The 17,361-nt window shown below is 55.7% G+C and overlaps 1 protein-coding gene across 13 annotated transcripts in view; it reads left to right on the top strand.

Moving 5' to 3' along the window:
• The window catches only part of STIM1 (stromal interaction molecule 1), a 67,927-nt gene that overhangs the window by 15,630 nt on the left and 34,936 nt on the right, over positions 1 to 17,361 (top strand). For all 13 annotated transcript variants that reach the window (XM_064647209.1, XM_064647210.1, XM_064647213.1 and 10 more), the window contains exons 2-3: positions 9,536 to 9,666; positions 15,740 to 15,854. In XM_064647209.1, coding sequence (XP_064503279.1) covers positions 9,536 to 9,666; positions 15,740 to 15,854 — 246 coding nt within the window. The remainder of the gene's footprint in view (positions 1 to 9,535; positions 9,667 to 15,739; positions 15,855 to 17,361) is intronic.

Genomic DNA, 17,361 nt, shown 5'->3' with positions numbered 1-17,361 from the left:
AGTAACAACCTTTTGCAGGGAAGGGAGGTGGCGGCGTGGAAAGGGAGCTGCACATGGGGTGTTCCTGTGGCTGAGCCTGGGGAAGTGGAGGGATAATGGGGTGGCTGGGAAGGGTTTTTGTTCCTGAAGAGGTCCAGCTGATGGTGGCAGACTGTTGTTGAGGTCGGACGATGAAGGTGTGTTTTCCCACGTGGCATTTTCCAGCTGGCTCTGCCCGTGGATGCCCTAGGGATGGGCAGCTGGCCTTGGCAGGACCTTGTCCTCTTGGAGTTGTGTCCTTCAGTGGGATGGAAAGGCTTTGCTGGGAGGGCCACGAGCTGGCTGCAGCAGGGCCATGATCCCACGGGATGGGGGTTTGGGAGCAGCAGGTTGTTCCTTCTCATGCAGGAACAGCAGAGAGCAGAGCAGGTGCCACGGCCAGAGCTGTTGTCACCCTGTTTCCTGCTCTCCAGGGTTTCTGTGGCAGTGGAAATCATCAGTTCTTGGGGAGCCACATGAGGGGTAAATGAGGCTGAAGCTGGGAGAAGCTGTCCTGGTACAGCAGCGTGGAAATGGGGTTGCTTTGCTGGATTAATTATGAAGCAGCACAGCTGGGAAGGGACCACGGGGGGTGCTCGGAGCCTGGGCTGGTGGGGAGGAGGAGGAAGAGGCCAGGCAATGCAGGGAAGAGCCCTTCTGGATGTCCACATTGGAGCTCTGGAGCTCTCCCTGGGGTGCTGGACTCCCTCAGCCAACCTGTGAGGCTGAGAAGATGAATCAGAGCCAGGCTGTGAGCCTGGCCTTTGGATCAGCTCTGTGCTTTCCATCCTGGGCCTCCAGCACAGCATGGACATGGAGCTGCTGGAGAGAGCCCAGAGGAGGCCACGGAGCTGCTCCAGGGCTGGAGCCCCTCTGCTCTGGAGCCAGGCTGGGAGAGCTGAGTGGGTTCACCTGGAGAAGAGAAGGCTCCAGGGAGAGCTGAGAGCCCCTTGCAGGGCCTAAAGGGGCTCCAGGAGAGCTGGAGAGGGACTGGGGACAAGGGATGGAGGGACAGGACACAGGGAATGGCTTCCACTGCCAGAGGGCAGGGTCACATGGGATACTGGGAAGGAATTCCTGGCTGGGAGGGTGGGGAGGCCCTGGCCCAGGTTGCCCAGAGAAGCTGTGGCTGCCCCTGGATCCCTGGAAGTGTCCAAGGCCAGGTTGGACGGGGCTTGGAGCACCCTGGGCTGGTGGAAGGTGTCCCTGCCCATGGCAGGGGTGGCACTGGATGGGCTTTGAGGTCCCTCCCAACCCAAACCATTCTGACATTCCATGATTTGTCAATAACTAGTGAGTGCAAGAGGGGAATTCTTTATTCCTCTGTCACCTGGTGAGAGCTACCAATATTTCTGCTTCTGTTCCCTGAGCTGTTCCTGCCCCTGGTGTTTTTCCTGGGTGTATCCCTGAGTTCCAGGTGGGCACTGGCAGTCCCTGGCTCTGGACAGGCACAGCTCGTGTGGCTCGGGGATGAGGGGATGGAACAGCAGAAACCTCGTGGGTTTGTCTTTGATTTCTTCTGAGCTTTCTTTGGAGTCTCCAGTTTTTCAGGCAGGGATGACTCACTCGTCCATTATGTGGTTTCCTGACTTTTAGCAATTTCTCCCTCAGTTAAAAGCTCCCAATGATGTGTTTGGCATCCCGGGGTGCGCCGTGGGCTGGGGCAGCGCTGACTCACGGCTGGGAGGGGGCTCACATCGGCCCTCAGTCCTTCCCACCCCTCACTGGGAGTCTGGCAAAGCACCTCAGACAGAACCTGGGGCTGCCCCTGGATCCCTGGGAGTGCCCAAGGCCAGGTTGGACGGGGCTTGGAGCCACCTGGGCTGGTGGAAGGTGTCCCTGCCCATGGCAGGGGTGGCACTGGATGGGCTTTGAGGTCTTTCCCAATCCAAACCATTGTGGGATTCTGGGAAAACCACTCTAAGGCTGGTTTGGGCAGTGGGATGATCTTCCTGTCTCCTTGCAGAGCAGGAGGGCTGATCCTGGCTCCTTGAGCAGCAGGGTGTTGCCACGGGGTCGTCCTGGACTCCTGCAGTGCAGAGACCACAGGTGTCCCTGCCCGTGCCCCCCAGCTGCCCCCAGCACTGGGTGGGGTCTGCACAGCATTCCCAAAACAGGGAATATCAGAGTCCTACAGTGGTTTGGGTTGGGAGGGACCCTAAACCCACCCAGTGCCACCCCCTGCCACGGGCAGGGACACCTTCCACCAGCCCAGGTTGCTCCAAGCCCCATCCAACCTGGCCTTGGACACTTCCAGGGATCCAGGGGCAGCCACAGCTTCTCTGGGCAACCTGGGCCAGGGCCTCCCCACCCTCCCAGCCAGGAATTCCTTCCCAATATCTAATCTCAGTCTCTCCTCTCAGTTTAAAGCCATTCCCATGCCCCAGCACTGCCCCTGTAAAAAGTCCCTCTCCCGTGTTTTTTGGGTGGCCTTGGCTGTGGGTACAGTTCAATTCTCAGTTTTGTTCCACACCAGGAGCAGGAATGTGTAAGCAGGCAGATTACCTCGGTTTGTGTTACAGAGTAAGCCAATCTCCAGTTATTTCAGCTCTAGGAGGGTTCCTGCCCATGGGGTGTTTTGGCTCGGCTGCTCCCCCAGGGAAGGCCCTGCCCTGGGATTTTCTCACTGACCCTGAAGGTGCCTGGCAGGGTGGTACCCAAACAACTCCTGTTATCTTATTTATTCAGCCCAAGAGAAATACCCCCCAGCCCCTGGGCCCGAGGAAAGCAGACAAGGATCCCCAGGGCACTTTGAGGCCGGAGCACCCAAGGAAAGGGTGCCCAGATCTGCTCTGGGGAGGTTGGAGAGCCACAGGAGGGTGGAATCGTTCCCAAAAACCCTGCTGGGGTGGGGTGGTCCCTCGTGGACAGAGTGGGCCGTGTGTTGGGGCAGCCCAGCAGGAGCAGCGGTGGGCACTGCCAGCACAGGCAGATCCACAGTGGGGTTGTGGCTGGTGCTTCCCCCTCCAGTGGGAACAGCCTTGGGTTTGGGGAGTGTGTGAATTTGGGGAGGTGTGGGGGTTTTTAATGGGCTGGGAAAAGTGGAGCATTTGAACAGTGGAATGACAAAGGTTCTGGTGGAGGGGCTTGGGTGGAAGCCTGGGATGAAAGGGGAAGGAGGAGGATGTTTGGAAGAAATGGGCTGGTATTAAATCAGTAAATGGTTGCATTGAGGGGATGAAAAAGGCTGATTGCACTGCATTAGGAGGGAATTGGTGGTAGTAAATGAATGCTGAGGGTGTGCCAAGGAGAGGAGCCCGTTTGTGGAAGGAATTTTGAGGTTTTAATTGAATGTAAGCTCACAACTGTACAACAACCTCACTTTGCTGCTTCATTCCTTCCTGTCCCTGTCTTCAGCTGCTGGTGGTGCCAGGAGGCTCCATGGATCACTGAGGGCTTCCTTCTGCATCTGTCTCACCCTGTGTGGCCCTTTCATCCTGATCCTGAGAGACCAGGGCATCTCCAGAGCAGGGGAGGCAGATTTGGCCCCAGGAATTCAGCAGGGCCTGTTTCCCTGGGCACTGTCATCAGATGGTTTGTGAACATTTTGGGTTGGACCTTCCAGCAGAGACACCCGAGGGTGTAGTTTCTCTCTTTAAAAGCCTCTCAGAGATCAAACAGCCCAATCTCTTCTTGGATTTACATTTTTTCTAGACTGTTTAATCTGAGTTGGGTTCAAGGGGATGGTTTCTTGCATCCTGGAAGCTGCTTCCTCAGAGGGGAAGAAGTCTGTCTTTGAACTCCTGCTGAAACTTCCGTAGTCACTGAAGGTTGGACAGGGCTTGGAGCAGCCTGGGCTAGTGGAAGGTGTCCCTGGGCTAATGGAAGGTGTCCCTGGGCTGGTGGAAGGTGTCCCTGCCCGTGCAGGGGGTGGAATGAGCTGAGCTTTCAAGGTCCCTCCCAACCCAAACCATTCTGGGATTCTGTGAAGTGGAAACATGACTGAGTGCAGTGAATTCCTGCTGAGCTCCAGCCCCTGCTGTCCCAGGGGAATGGGGACACCAGGGAACATCCCAGGGAACATCCCAGGGGTGATGGGGACACACAAGAGCATGGGAATAATTCAGTGTCTTAAGGGAGCTGATTCCTTGAATGCTCTGCTTTGTCTGCTGGGAGGAAACTCCCCTCAGCTGCCTGTTTTACCTCCCAGAACTGCTGGGAAAATCACCTTTGGAGTTTCCAGGCTCTGAGAGAGGTGGAAACATGGATAAGGTCCGTATTGATCACAGAATCCCAGACTAGTTTGGGTTGGGAGGGACCTCAAAGCCCATCCAGTGCCACCCCTGCCATGGGCAGGGACACCTTCCACCAGCCCAGGTTGCTCCAAGCCCCGTCCAACCTGGCCTTGGACACTTCCAGGGATCCAGGGGCAGCCACAGCTTCTCTGGGCAACCTGGGCCAGGGCCTCCCCACCCTCCCAGCCAGGAATTCCTTCCCAATATCCCATCTCTCCCTGCCCTCTGGCAGGGGGAAGCCAAGAGTCACACGTTGCTGCCCTCTGGAGCAAGACTTGGTGCCCTGGCCCTGCACCTCCCAGGGAAGGAGTGGGGCTGCCAAGGGAACCAGGGAAAGGGGAGCAGGGAAATGGGCATGTGCTGAAATCCCAGTCCTGTTTGATAAATCCCCCTTCCTTTAAAGCCAGGAGTTCTCTGTGCATCTCCCAGGGTTAAACCCGGAGGAGCAGGGACAGTTCTCTCCACAGTGAACAATTCCAGCTGTGCAGTGTCCTGACAGCGGGAACAGCTGGATACCCTGGGAGACAGTGGGAATAGCTGGATACCCTGGGAGACAGTGGGAATAGCTGGATACCCTGGGAAACAGTGGGAATAGCTGGATACCCTGGGAGACAGTGGGAATAGCTGGATACCCTGGGAGACAGTGGGAATAGCTGGATACCCTGGGAGACAGTGGGAATAGCTGGATACCCTCGGTGACAGTGGGAATAGCTGGATACCCTGGGAGACAGTGGGAATAGCTGGATACCCTGGGAGACAGTGGGAATAGCTGGATACCCTGGGAGACAGTGGGAATAGCTGGATACCCTCAGTGACAGTGGGAATAGCTGGATACCCTCAGTGACAGTGGGAATAGCTGGATACCCTGGGAGACAGTGGGAATAGCTGGATACCCTGGGAGACAGTGGGAATAGCTGGATACCCTGGGAGACAGCAGGAATAGCTGGATACCCTGGGAGACAGCAGGAATAGCTGGATACCCTGGGAGACAGCAGGAATAGCTGGATACCCTGGGAGACAGCAGGAATAGCTGGATACCCTGGGAGACAGCGGGAATAGCTGGATACCCTCGGTGACAGCAGGAATAGCTGGATACCCTCGGTGACAGCAGGAATAGCTGGATACCCTGGGAGACAGTGGGAATAGCTGGATACCCTGGGAGACAGTGGGAATAGCTGGATACCCTCGGTGACAGCAGGAATAGCTGGATACCCTCGGTGACAGCAGGAATAGCTGGATACCCTCGGTGACAGCAGGAATAGCTGGATACCCTCGGTGACAGTGGGAATAGCTGGATACCCTCAGAGACAGTGGGAATAGCTGGATACCCTCGGTGACAGCAGGAGTAGCTGGATACCCTCGGAGCTCTGTCAGGCTCTGCTGGTTGGGAATTGGAGCTGGAAACCCCGGATTGTTCCCAGGCCCTTTTTGCTTCACTGTGCTGCTGCTCTGCAGCCTCCTTGCAAGATATCAGGATTCCCTTTCATTTTCCTTGCCCCTCCAGAGGGATGGAAATCTCTGGATACATCCCTCTCAAACCAGTTTAATGCCTCCGTTGAAATTCCTGAAGTTGTCTGTGATTAAAGCCCAGATTTGGGGGGAGGAGCCCTGAGCGAGGGAGTTCAGCTGAGCCCTTGTTTACACGGGTGAAATATGTAAACACTCCTTTTTCCCCAAATATAGGGCTTTTTTCCTTGGCTGCCGGCCCGGTGTTTATAAAAGCCAGTTATGTAAATGACAATCCCAGTAATTAAGCTGCTGTTTGCTGCTGTCCTGGGGCTGCTCCTGCTGCAGGGCCTGGTGCTGCCGGGGCCCCAAAGAGCTCCGGGGTCATTACAGATAAGGAAATTAAGGGAACCCGAAATTAAACACAGCTCTCATTAGAGAGAATCTCCCACGAGAAAGGCAAGACTTGGCATGAAATGGTTTGATGTTCCAGGGGACCTCTGGAGATGGTCCCCTTGTAGGGGCAGAGCCTCCCAGAGCTGCTTGTCCAGGGCTGTGTCCCGTGGAGTGTGACTGTCCCCAGGGCTGGAGCCTCCACAGCCTCTCTGGGCAAGGAAAAAAGAGACTTTGTAAGCTGTTTGTAAACCAAACCCAACCCAAACTGCTTTCCATGGTGGCTCCAAGTTGCACCAGGGGAGGTTTAGGCTGGGTATTGGGGAAAATCTTCCCTGGGAAGGGCTGTCCAGCCCTGGCACAGCTGCCCAGGGCAGGGGGGAGTCACATCCCTGGGGGCACTGAAAAGCCACGTGGATGTGGCACTTGGGGACAGGGGTTAGTGGTGGCCTTGGCAGTGCTGGGGGATGGTTGGACTCCTTGGTGTCTGAGGGCTTTTCCAGCCTCAGTGATTCTGGGATTCTGTGACATTCCAGCTCTTCCTCTCCTGTAGCACTTTGGCCTCTGTGTGCTGATGGTCTGGGGTGGGTGTGAGTGGGGGGCAATGGCCAGAAGAGGGGTGCCAGGCTGGGAGGAGGGTGCAGAGCTGGCCCCTGTGGATGTGCCCACATTAGTTTGCCATCAAGGACACCCCCGGGAGGGACAAGGCACTCTTTGTTCTGCCTGCTGAGAGTGATAGTGGGGAGATAAAACCAAGCCTGGAGGCACCAAACAGCAGCCTGGAGACAAAAGCCTGCCATGACTCAGAGAGGGGGGTGGGAGGGCAGGCAGTGCTCTCAGTTCCCAAGGGCTGCAAGTGTCTCTTGTGGAAACTGCTGTGCCAAAAATCAGGGCTGGGCCTTCTGGGAGAAGAAGATTTACTTAAAGGCAATTTCAGACTCATTTTGAGGCTTTTGCTTGCTGAAGGTGCCATAGGGTGTGTCAAAATGACCTGGTGTTAGTGTTCCAGGGGAGGCTGGATGGGGCTTGGAGCACCCTGGGATAGTGGAAAGGGACTGGAGGAGATTTAAGGTCCCTTCCTGCTCAAACCATTGGGTGATTTTGTAGTGTGATCTTTAGGCTTAATCTTTTATCAGTCTGAGGAAGGGGGCTGGTCATGGTTCTTCATTTTGGGTATTTCTGTGGCTGCAGCCCAGAGCAAAAACAGGGGAGGGGAATGGGATAACAGGGAAGGGGAATGGGATAACAGGGAGGGGAATGGAGATAACAGGGAGGGGAATGGAGATAACAGGGAGGGGAATGGAGATAACAGGGAGGGAATGGGATAACAGGGAGGGAATGGGATAACAGGGAGGGGAATGGCCCATCCTCCCTGCTGAAACCTCAGGACCATTCTGTTATCAGTGCAGGGTCTTCTGCTGATTAAATCACCCTGCTGCATATTCAGGCTCTTTGTGACTGTGATGAAAACACCAAATTCCTCCCTGTGTTTGGTTTGATCACCTTTGATGGTGTACTTTGTTATCAGCCCCTGGCAGCCATTGTTTTGTTGCTCTTTCTGCTGCTTCCAGTCAATCCTCACTCCTGGCATTTGTGCTCCAAGTACCCCGGGGTTGTTCTTGTGGTGGCAAGAAATGTGGGAGAGATCCCCCTCAGTCCCCCTCAGATCCTGTTCCCTGAATGCTGGATGAGCCCCTGGGGCACACATGGCTCAGTGCTGTGGCCAGGAGAGTGTTAATCTGCACAAACCCTCTTGGTTCCACAGTGACATGACCTTGCCTTCCACAGTCTGAACTTTGCCACGGTGCTGCCACGTCCTGCACTGCAATAACAAGCACAGGCTCGGAACAAGATAATCTTGTAATATTTTGGGAGATATCTTTTAGCCTGGCTTCGTTTTTCCTTCTGGAGTCCTGTCCAAGGGCAGCAGGAATACAATGCCCATCCTGTGTTCCTGCTCCATGCCCCTGGGACGAAGGGCAGGAACCAGTGCAGAGGGGCCCAGCCCAAAGCTCTGAGCTTGTTCTGCAGTGGCTGTGGGGAAAACTTGGAGGGTGGGAGAGGAAACCCAGCTCTGTTCAGACCAACCTCTGGGCACCCAAGTGTTTCCCAGGTGCAGCTCAGGCTCCATGAGTCCAGAAGTCACTTGTTGGTACCAGCAGCTGACCCAGAGTGCTGTGGAGGAGAGGACAGCCTTGCCAGGCTGGGAGAGGGAGGGTGTTCCCAGTGCAGTCACTGGTTTGGTCACCAGTTCCTGGCCCTGCTGGACTCCCCCAGCCACACAGACAGCGTGGGATAAGCCTCCCAAGGTTTGGGAAGCAGCTGGACACCAGCCCTGCCTCTACAGGAGGCTCCATCGTTGTCCAGGGCATCTCGCCAGTAGGAAGCCATTCCCTGTGTCCTGTCCCTCCATCCCTTGTCCCCAGTCCCTCTCCAGCTCTCCTGGAGCCCCTTTAGGCCCTGGAAGGGGCCCTGAGGCCTCTCCAGAGCCTTCTCTTCCCCAGGTGAGCCCCCCCAGCTCTCCCAGCCTGGCTCCAGAGCAGAGGGGCTCCAGTCTGGGAGCAGCTCCATGGTCTCTCTGGATTTCCCGTCTCTTCCCTCCAGTGCAGGTCACATGTTCCCTCCCAGCAGTGCCATAGAAGGGCTGGATCAGCCACGTTTGGGGCTGACACGGACTCGGGGCTGCAGCAAAATTTGGGCTGTTAGTCTTGAAAAGTAGAAAAATATGTGAAAGCCAGCCAGAAGAGCCCATTCCATAATCAGGAAGGAGGGAACTGTTCTAATTGATGTGTTTTATAAACACACAACTCTTCCTCCCAGAGCGTCCCAGCTGGACCTGGTGCCAACACTAACAAGCTCTGAGTGAGAAATGGAGCTGGGGAGGCTCTTCCCCTGCGGGCAGGAGCCAGACCCTGCTGGGAGAGCTGCCCTGGGAGCCGGGAATGCCGGAGGGGCTGTGTGGAGGGGACGGCCTCGCCCTGCCCTGTGCTGGCAGGGTGTTTGTAGGGCCGTGGTGGCTGCACAGGGCCTGCTGTGGGTGCCAGCAGTGCCAGTCCCTGCTGCAAGTGCCAGCTCCCAGCCCCAGGGTGGTGGGTTTGCTGTGCCAGCCCCAGGGTGGTGGGTTTGCTGTGCCAGCCCCAGGGTGGTGGGTTTGCTCTCCCAGCCCCAGGGTGGTGGGTTTGCTGTGCCAGCCCCAGGGTGGAGGATTTGCAGCTCCCAGCCCCAGGGTGGTGGGTTTGCTCTCCCAGCCCCAGGGTGGAGGGTTTGCTCTCCCAGCCCCAGGGTGGAGGGTTTGCTGGCCCAGGTCTGGTGCCTGGTTTGTGCCCCAGCCCCAGGGTGGTGGGTTTACTGTCCCAGCCCCAGGCTGGAGGGTTTGCTGTGCCAGGCCTGTGCCTGGCTCGTGCCCCAGCCCTGAGTTCTGTACCCAACTCTGTGCCCCCCAGAGTTCTGCCGCATCGACCAGCCGCTGTGCCACGACGAGGACGAGCAGCTGAGCTTCGAGGCCGTCAGGAACATCCACAAGCAGATGGACGACGACGCCAACGGCAACGTGGACGTGGAGGAGAGCGACGAGGTGAGTGCCCAGTGCCCAGGGCTGGGCTCTGTGGGGCTGTGGGCAGGGGCTGCTCCTCATGGGGACAGGGCTGGGCCGGCTCGGGGGCTTGGAGCCTCTCTCCTCCCTGCCCAGAAATCCCTGCCAGCCCCAGCTGATCCAGGTTGGAGCCTCTCTCCTCCCTGCCCAGGAATCCCTGCCAGCCCCAGCTGATCCAGGTTGGAGCCTCTCTCCTCCCTGCCCAGGAAACTCTGCCAGCCCCAGCTGATCCAGGCAGTGTCTCACCACTGTCAGTGGGGTGTCTGGGGCTGCTCCTCCCTACTGGCACTTTCTAACCATTGTGTCCTTGCCCAGAGAAGCTGTGGCTGCCCCTGGATCCCTGGAAGTGTCCCATTCCAGGTTGGATGGGGCTTGGAGCAACCTGGGCTGGTGGAAGGTGTCCCTGCCCATGGCAGGGGTGGCACTGGGTGGGGTTTAGGGTCCCTCCCAACTCAAACCTTCTGTGATTCCATGATGTTCTACACACAAGGTATTATCCATTTATTCCCACACAGAGAGACAAGGAGATTGGTTCACATGATCGTTATTATTTAATTCCCTTTTCCATTTGGGGGTTGGGAAGCAGCTCTGGATTCCGATGGAGCCTCTGTGTCTCTGGGGGCAAACAAACTGGCTGCTGCCTGTTTCAGATTGCCACGTTTAGGCCAGGCTGGATGGGGCTCTGAGCAACCTGGTCTAGTGGAAGGTGTCCCTGTCCATCAACTTTGAGGTCCCTTCCAACCCAGACCATTCCATGATTCCATGGTGACTGTGCTCTTCCACCACCCAGCCCCAACAGCTCCAGTCCATGTGCTCACTGCTGAAAAAGAAGCAGCTTTTTGTTGTTTACCAAGAACTTCCTTGCAGAGAAATGAAGTTGTTCTTTGTTTACATAAGCACCCAGTAGAGAGGAGCCTGCTGGAAAAGGGGAGGTGTTTGTTTGTGGTGTTGCTTCAGTTGCTGTGGGGGTTCATTCACAGGGCTCTGTTGGAGGTGAGGAATTCTGTCTTCCAAGGAAAACTGGCATCTAAACAGGAAAGTGTTGGAAGCAGAAAGCAAGCACGTGGGGGAAGGGATCTGCTGCCACTCACAGGCAGTTCTGCACTCCCAGGTCACAGAATCTCAGACTGGTTTGGGTTGGGAGGGACCTCAAAGCCCATCCAGTGCCACCCCTACCATGGGCAGGGACACCTTCTACTATTCCATGTTGCTCCAAGCCCCGTCCAGCCTGGCCTTGGACACTTCCAGGGATCCAGGGGCAGCCACAGCTTCTCTGGGCAACCTGGGCCAGGGCCTCCCCACCCTCCCAGCCAGGAATTCCTTCCCAATATCCCATCTATCCCTGCCCTCTGGCAGTGGAAGCCATTCCCTGTGTCCTGTCCCTCCATCCCTTGTCCCCAGTCCCTCTCCAGCTCTCCTGGAGCCCCCTTAGGCACTGGGAGTTCCTCACATAAAGAATTTACCCTCATGGAGGTTAATCTCCCTCCAAACTCACAGCTCAGTTTGTTGGGCAAATCCAGCCATCCCGAGGGCCCTGGGAGTGATGACATTCCCCAGGGACACAGCCCTGGTGTGGCAGGAGCTGGTGGAGCTGGGGGGCTGTTCCCAGGCTGCAGTGCCATTCCTTCTCCCTCAGTCCCACTTAACAGAGCAATTCAAACCTGTGAGAAGCTCCCAGCTGCAGTCCCAGTTGGGTTCCTCCATGAGGTGTTTCCCTGGGGGCAGTTCCCTGCTCTGCTGGAGCTGCAGGTCAACCTCTCCCACTGACTCCTGGGGCAGCTTTGGAGTTCACTCCATGTGTCCTGCTCCCCTGGCACTAAATTAGCAATAGGCCTCGTGTCCCTAGGGTTGGGCACAGCTGGCACTCTTTGTCTCTCTGAGCCAGTTTTGCCCTCGGCGGAGTCGTGGAGCTCCTGGTACCAACCCTGCCAGGAATGCCTGCTGGGAGCCTGGGCACAGGGGCACTGCCAGGGTGTGAGCAGTGAAGGGGGTTTTTCCAAAAGGCTCCAGAATCACTGCCCTGGTGCTGTTACAGCCACCCTTCCAACCCCTCCGGGCTGGGTCCCAGCAGTGCTGAGCCCTGGGGTGCTGGTCCTGCTCCAGCAGCTCCTCTGCTTGGAGGAGGGGCTGGGAAGGGGCTGGAGCAGCAGGAGGGGCTGAGGGAGCTGGGGGGGCTCAGCCTGGAGCAAAGGAGGCTCAGGGGGGACCTTCTGGCTCTGCAACCCCCTGACAGGAGGGGGGAGCCGGGGGGGGTCGGGCTCTGCTGCCAGGGAACAAGGGACAGGAGGAGAGGGAACGGCCTCCAGCTGTGCCAGGGGAGGCTCCATGGGATACTGGGAAAAGTGTTCATGGAAAGAGTTGTCCAGGCCTGGCACAGCTGCCCAGGGCAGTGCTGGAGTCACATCCAGCCTCAGTGATTCCACGTCCCTGTGATTCCATACTGCTTTAAAGTTGCTGCTTTACGTCTGCTAAGCTTGAAACTTTGATAAAAGTTGCATTAAATACCCCTGTCAATGGGCTCTGCAGCCACTGAGTGAGGTGTTTCAGGAGTCTCCCTCCCTGAGCTGGCTCCTGTCGGGTTCTCCCTGTCAAGGTTATGTCTCTGCCCCACATGGACCCTGCAGTCAGGTTGAACTCCGTGTCTGTGCAGCGGGACAGCTGCCGGGGGATTATTGGGAAGAATGCAGGAGGCTCAAATTGAAACCTTTTATGGGGTTCATGGAATCCTAAGATGGTTTGAGTTGGAAGGGACCTTCAAACTCATCCAGTGCCACCCCCTGCCATGGGCAGGGACACCTCCCACTAGCCCAGGTTGCCCCAAGCCCCGTCCAACCTGGCCTTGGACACTTCCAGGAATGGGCATTTCCCTGGTTGGTTGAGAACTTTGTATTTTCATTTATTAATTTGGCCCTTTCTCTTTGGGGTTTAGTTATGGGAGTGTTTTGTTTGGATTGAAAGCCCTGACTGGGCAGAAGTGGAGACACAGACAACTGTGGTTTTAAAATATCCAAATTCTAGGTGGAATTTTGTCCCACAACTTTCACACCGTCCATAAATCATCATTACTGTCTTCCTTTCGGGAAGTGAATTTTCAATGAAGTTTCAGGTGACATCATTGGCCTCGATTAGAAATGAAAGAACTTTCCCTCTGGGGGAAATCTCCTAAACAGGGATCTGTTTCTGCCCTCCTGCTCACTCCAGAGGCAGCTCCAGCTCTTTGGGATGCAGGTTCCCAGTGGCTCCCGGATGTTCTGCCCTGGCTCCTCTCAACCCTGATGCAGAGCCCGGGTTCCCTGGACAGCAGGAGGCTCTGGGGGCAGGAGCTGTCTGTGTTCAGTGGGATTGATGGCCCAGGGCAGCTGTTGGAGCCGGGAGCACAGGGAGCTCTGCCGGCACACGGCGGCTCCGGCCCTTGGCACCGGCACAGCCGGGAGCTGGTGCTGGGGAGGGGGGTGGGCACGGATCCAGGGCCGTGGGAGGGATGGGAAGGGTTGAAAAATCATTTCAGTACTTGCAGTTTCTGCAGATAGAAAAACACAGAAGACAGAGCTCAGGGAGAGATTGGACAGTGCTCTCAGGGACAGGGGGGATTGTTGGGGTGTCCTGGGCAGGGCCAGGGCTTGGACTGGGTGATCCTTGAGGGTCCTTTCCAACTCAGGATATTCTGTGATTCTATGAAAAAAACCCTCCAGAAAATCCCATTTCATGGATCCATGCATTTCTGAGCGTGCCTTCAGCCAAAATGTCTGTCCCCAGTCCCTCTCCAGCTCTCCTGGAGCCCCTTCAGGCCCTGCAAGGGGCTCTCAGCTCTCCCTGGATCCTTCTCTTCTCCAGGGGAACCCCCTCAGCTCTCCCAGCCTGGCTCCAGAGCAGAGGGGCTCCAGCCCTTGGAGCCTCTCCATGGCCTCCTCTGGACTCCCTCCAGCATCTCCACGTCTTCCTGATGTTGGAGGCCCCCAAGCATCGTCAGCAGCATTCCCAAGCCGAGCCTTCCCGCTGGGACCTGGGCTCATCCACGCTGTGTTTTGTAGCTGTGGTGCTGTTCCCGTTGCTTTTGGCTGCTCTGCCCCTGGTTTGTCGTTCCCTGTGCTTGGTGGGAGACTTGGGGTTGGCTCAGTTTCCTTCTGTTCTGGCGGATTTGCAGCCTGGCCAAGGCTGGGGGTGGTTTCCAGAGGATCTCTGGAGATGGTCCATGTGGGAGCTTGGATAGGTCCAATCCCTTCCCGGGACTCGGAATTTTGGTGTCTCCAGGGCTGGGATCAGTGGGATCTTTGACACTTGAAAGTGCTGCTTTTTAGTGGTTTGCAGGCAGGTCAGGATTTCATGCAGTGGTTCTCGTGCCTGGGGTTTGGAACATCTGGGTGTCTTGGAGCAACCTGGGATAGTGGAAGGTGTCTCTGGAAGGTGTCCCTGCCCATGGCAGGGGTGGAACTGGGTGGTCTTGAAGGTCCCTCCCAGCCCAAACCATTCTGGGATTCTTTCCCCCAGAAGGCACACATGGAAAATCTGCTTTGAGGTCTCCTTGGCCTTTGGTGGGAGCAGCCCAGCTCCTGCAGCCCCTCAGGCAGCTCCATCCCCATCCTGCACCCTCCTTCCCACCCATTTTCTGGATGTTCTCCCCACCCCCAGCTCCGTCCCCTGGGGGTTTGTTTTGGGACCGTGCTCCGAAGGGAAGCTGAAGGGATCACTTTTCCTTTCTGTGCTCCCCGAGCTAAATATACCGAGCAGCAGCTGATCCCTGCTCCAGCAGCTGATCCTGCTCCAGCAGCTGATCCTGCTCCAGCAGCTGATCCTGCTGTGGCGGTGACACGGTGACATTGCTGCAGTCACGAGGGACCCACCGGGAGGGGACCCCAGGGGCAGGGGCTGCCCTGCTGGAAGGGCCCTTTTCCCAAACGTTCCCACTGTCCATGTTCCTGCCCTGGCTCTGGGCAGCCAAGGGCAGGGGAGCAGAGGGGCCCCAGGAGCTGACAGGACCTCGGGCGGCCTGGGCAGCACCTGCAGTGGGTTTGCAGGAGCCTGGAATGTCAAAGCTGTCCTGGAGCTGGTCCCGGCCCTGGCTGATATTAAAGCTGCAGCTCTCAGAGGACTCTCCTGTGGGTGGGATCCCACTGCACACAGAGGGGCCCGGGGCCAAAGGATCGTGCCCTGGGTGACGTGGGAGGGATGGGATGGGAAGTTATCCTGGGGATGGGAAGTTATCCTGGGGATGGGAAGTTATCCTGGGGATGGGAAGTTATCCCTTCGTTTGGTTCCACCTGTTGGGCACTGCAGTGTGAGTGGTTCTCCTGCTGGTGGTGATTTCACAGACTGCTTTGGGTGGGAAGGGACCTCAAAGCCCATCCAGTGCCACCCCTGCCATGGGCAGGGACACCTTCCACCAGCCCAGGGTGCTCCAAGCCCCGTCCAACCTGGCCTTGGGCACTCCCAGGGATCCAGGGGCAGCCACAACTGGGATATATTTATTTATACATATTTCTCAGTGGTATTCCCTCCTCCCCTGCTGGAACATGGCATTTGTTCCAGCTTGGCTTTGAAAGGTGCAGGTCAAACCCAGTAATAATGGTCTGAATTCTTATTCCAATGACATAAAGCTGGTTCTGTTGTGCCACTTAGGTGAATTTTTGGTGAGAGTATAATGCAAAGAAAAGTCTGGAATCCCAGAAAATGAGGTTATAATTATTTATTATATCTACTCTGTATTAAAATTAATTGAACGTATTTACTGAATATTTCCTAGCTGGTCTTCCCAGGAACTGAAATCTCCAAGGGTACTGCAGGGAATGTTCATACCCAGTTTGGTTTGTCAGTTTAGGCCAGCAGCTAAAAATATTTGACTCATGATTTTATTAGAGAGAAGTACAAGTTTATGTCTATTATTATAATATATTTATATAATAGCTTACATATATAATAATACTTTATATTTATATTTATTCATTGGGATTTCCCTTCTTCTTCTTTTTCTTCTTCTTCTTCTTAAGATTTTTTTAATGCTCCTCATGCCTCTACAAGATGAACCAAATCCTAATCCTGCTGTTTATTCCTCTCCTAGTTCTTGAGGGAGGACTTGAATTACCACGACCCAGCAGTCAAGCACAGCACCTTCCATGGAGAGGACAAGCTCATCAGTGTGGAAGATCTTTGGAAGGCCTGGAAAACATCTGAAGGTAAAAAAAGGCAAACAAGCAAAGAAACCCTTTCCCAACAGGGCCAAAGAGTTTGGATTTTGGATACTCTTGGAAGAGCTTCCAGAAGGAACGTGCTGCTGCTCTTCCTGCCCTGCACCAGTGCTCTCCTGGCTTCTTTTTTTTTGGGCTGGATTTTCAGGATTTCCTCACTTGCAGACTCTTAATGCTGCACCTGAGCATGGCCACAAAAGTAGAAATTGTTTTGTTTCTCCACCCTAAAATGTGTGTGAAACAGGGCCAAATGCTGTCCAGTTCCAGGTTCTCTGTTAAGCTCCCAGTTTCAGCAGGAATTTTAATGGAATAATTACACCCTAAATATTCAGTGGAGCTGCGTGGGAGTTTTCCTGCAGGTTGTGTTTTCCTGCAGGTCGTGCTTTCCTTCGCAGAAATTTTCTGAACCTGAAAAGCTCCTTCCTAGAGTGAAGGGAAAGCAGAATAAAGTCCTGGAAGTGGAAGTGCCCTAAGTCCAGTCCACGTGGAAATAACTTCAGGCTGTTCCCAAATGGTGTCATTCATCCCTGGGGAGGTGGTGGAGATCCCTGGGGGATGTAACAGCCCTGGGGGGATGTAACAGCCCTGGGGGGATGTAACAGCCCTGGGGATGTGGCACTGGGGACGTGGGTGAGGGGTGGCCTTGGCAGTGCAGGGGGATGGTTGGACTCGGTGCTCTCCGAGGGCTTTTCCCCCTCCAGGATCCTGTGACCCCACAGCTCCCCTGGGCTACCATGTCCTCTGTGTCCCAGGAACACCTCCTGTAAGGAATATTTATCCCATTACCCAGCTGTTTACACATGGCTGTGCCTGGAGTGTGTTTTAGTGTGGGCTGGCAAAGGGCAGAAATCATTAAGGGATGGAGGAGAACATCCCACGACACTCCCCAGGGCCCTTCATTGCTGAGCTGCTCTGCTCCCTCCTGCTCCTGGCACACACGGACCTGCCACGGCCTTGGCAGGGCTGCTCTGGCATCACAGTTTCCCAGGGCTGGGCTTAGTTCCTGCTCTTGCTTTCCCATTCATCATCCCGTAGGTCTGGCTGATAAAATAAATGTCCAAAGGATGGTTTGATATCCTGGAATCACAGAAGGTTTGGGTTGGAAGAGACCTTAAAGCCCTTCCTGTTCCACCCCCTGCCACGGGCCACCCCCTCCACTAGACCAGGTTGCTCCAAGCCCCGTCCAGCCTGGCCTGGAACACTTCCAGGGATATATCCAGCCTAATCTTGGAGCTTGAACTTCAGTCATAAAACCGGAATCAGGCTCGTAGGAAAGGTCTGCTCCTCCCTGGGGGTGTGAGAAGGTGCTGTGAGGGGACAGGGCAGCTGTGCCCATTGCAGCTGTTTCCAAGCCTTTGCTTTTCCTCCCTTCCATTGATCTTGTTCCTGGGCATCTGTGGAAAATAAAAACTTATTTCTGCCCCTTAATGATCCAAAAAATATAAAGGCTGTGATGCTCTTACAAGTGTTGTATCTGACAGATGAAGCCCTGGGT

Source organism: Pseudopipra pipra, chromosome 2, assembly GCF_036250125.1.
Source record: "Pseudopipra pipra isolate bDixPip1 chromosome 2, bDixPip1.hap1, whole genome shotgun sequence".
NCBI lineage: Eukaryota > Metazoa > Chordata > Aves > Passeriformes > Pipridae > Pseudopipra > Pseudopipra pipra.
Note: the sequence above shows the minus strand (reverse complement) of the source record. Positions and strands in the feature narration are given on the sequence as shown.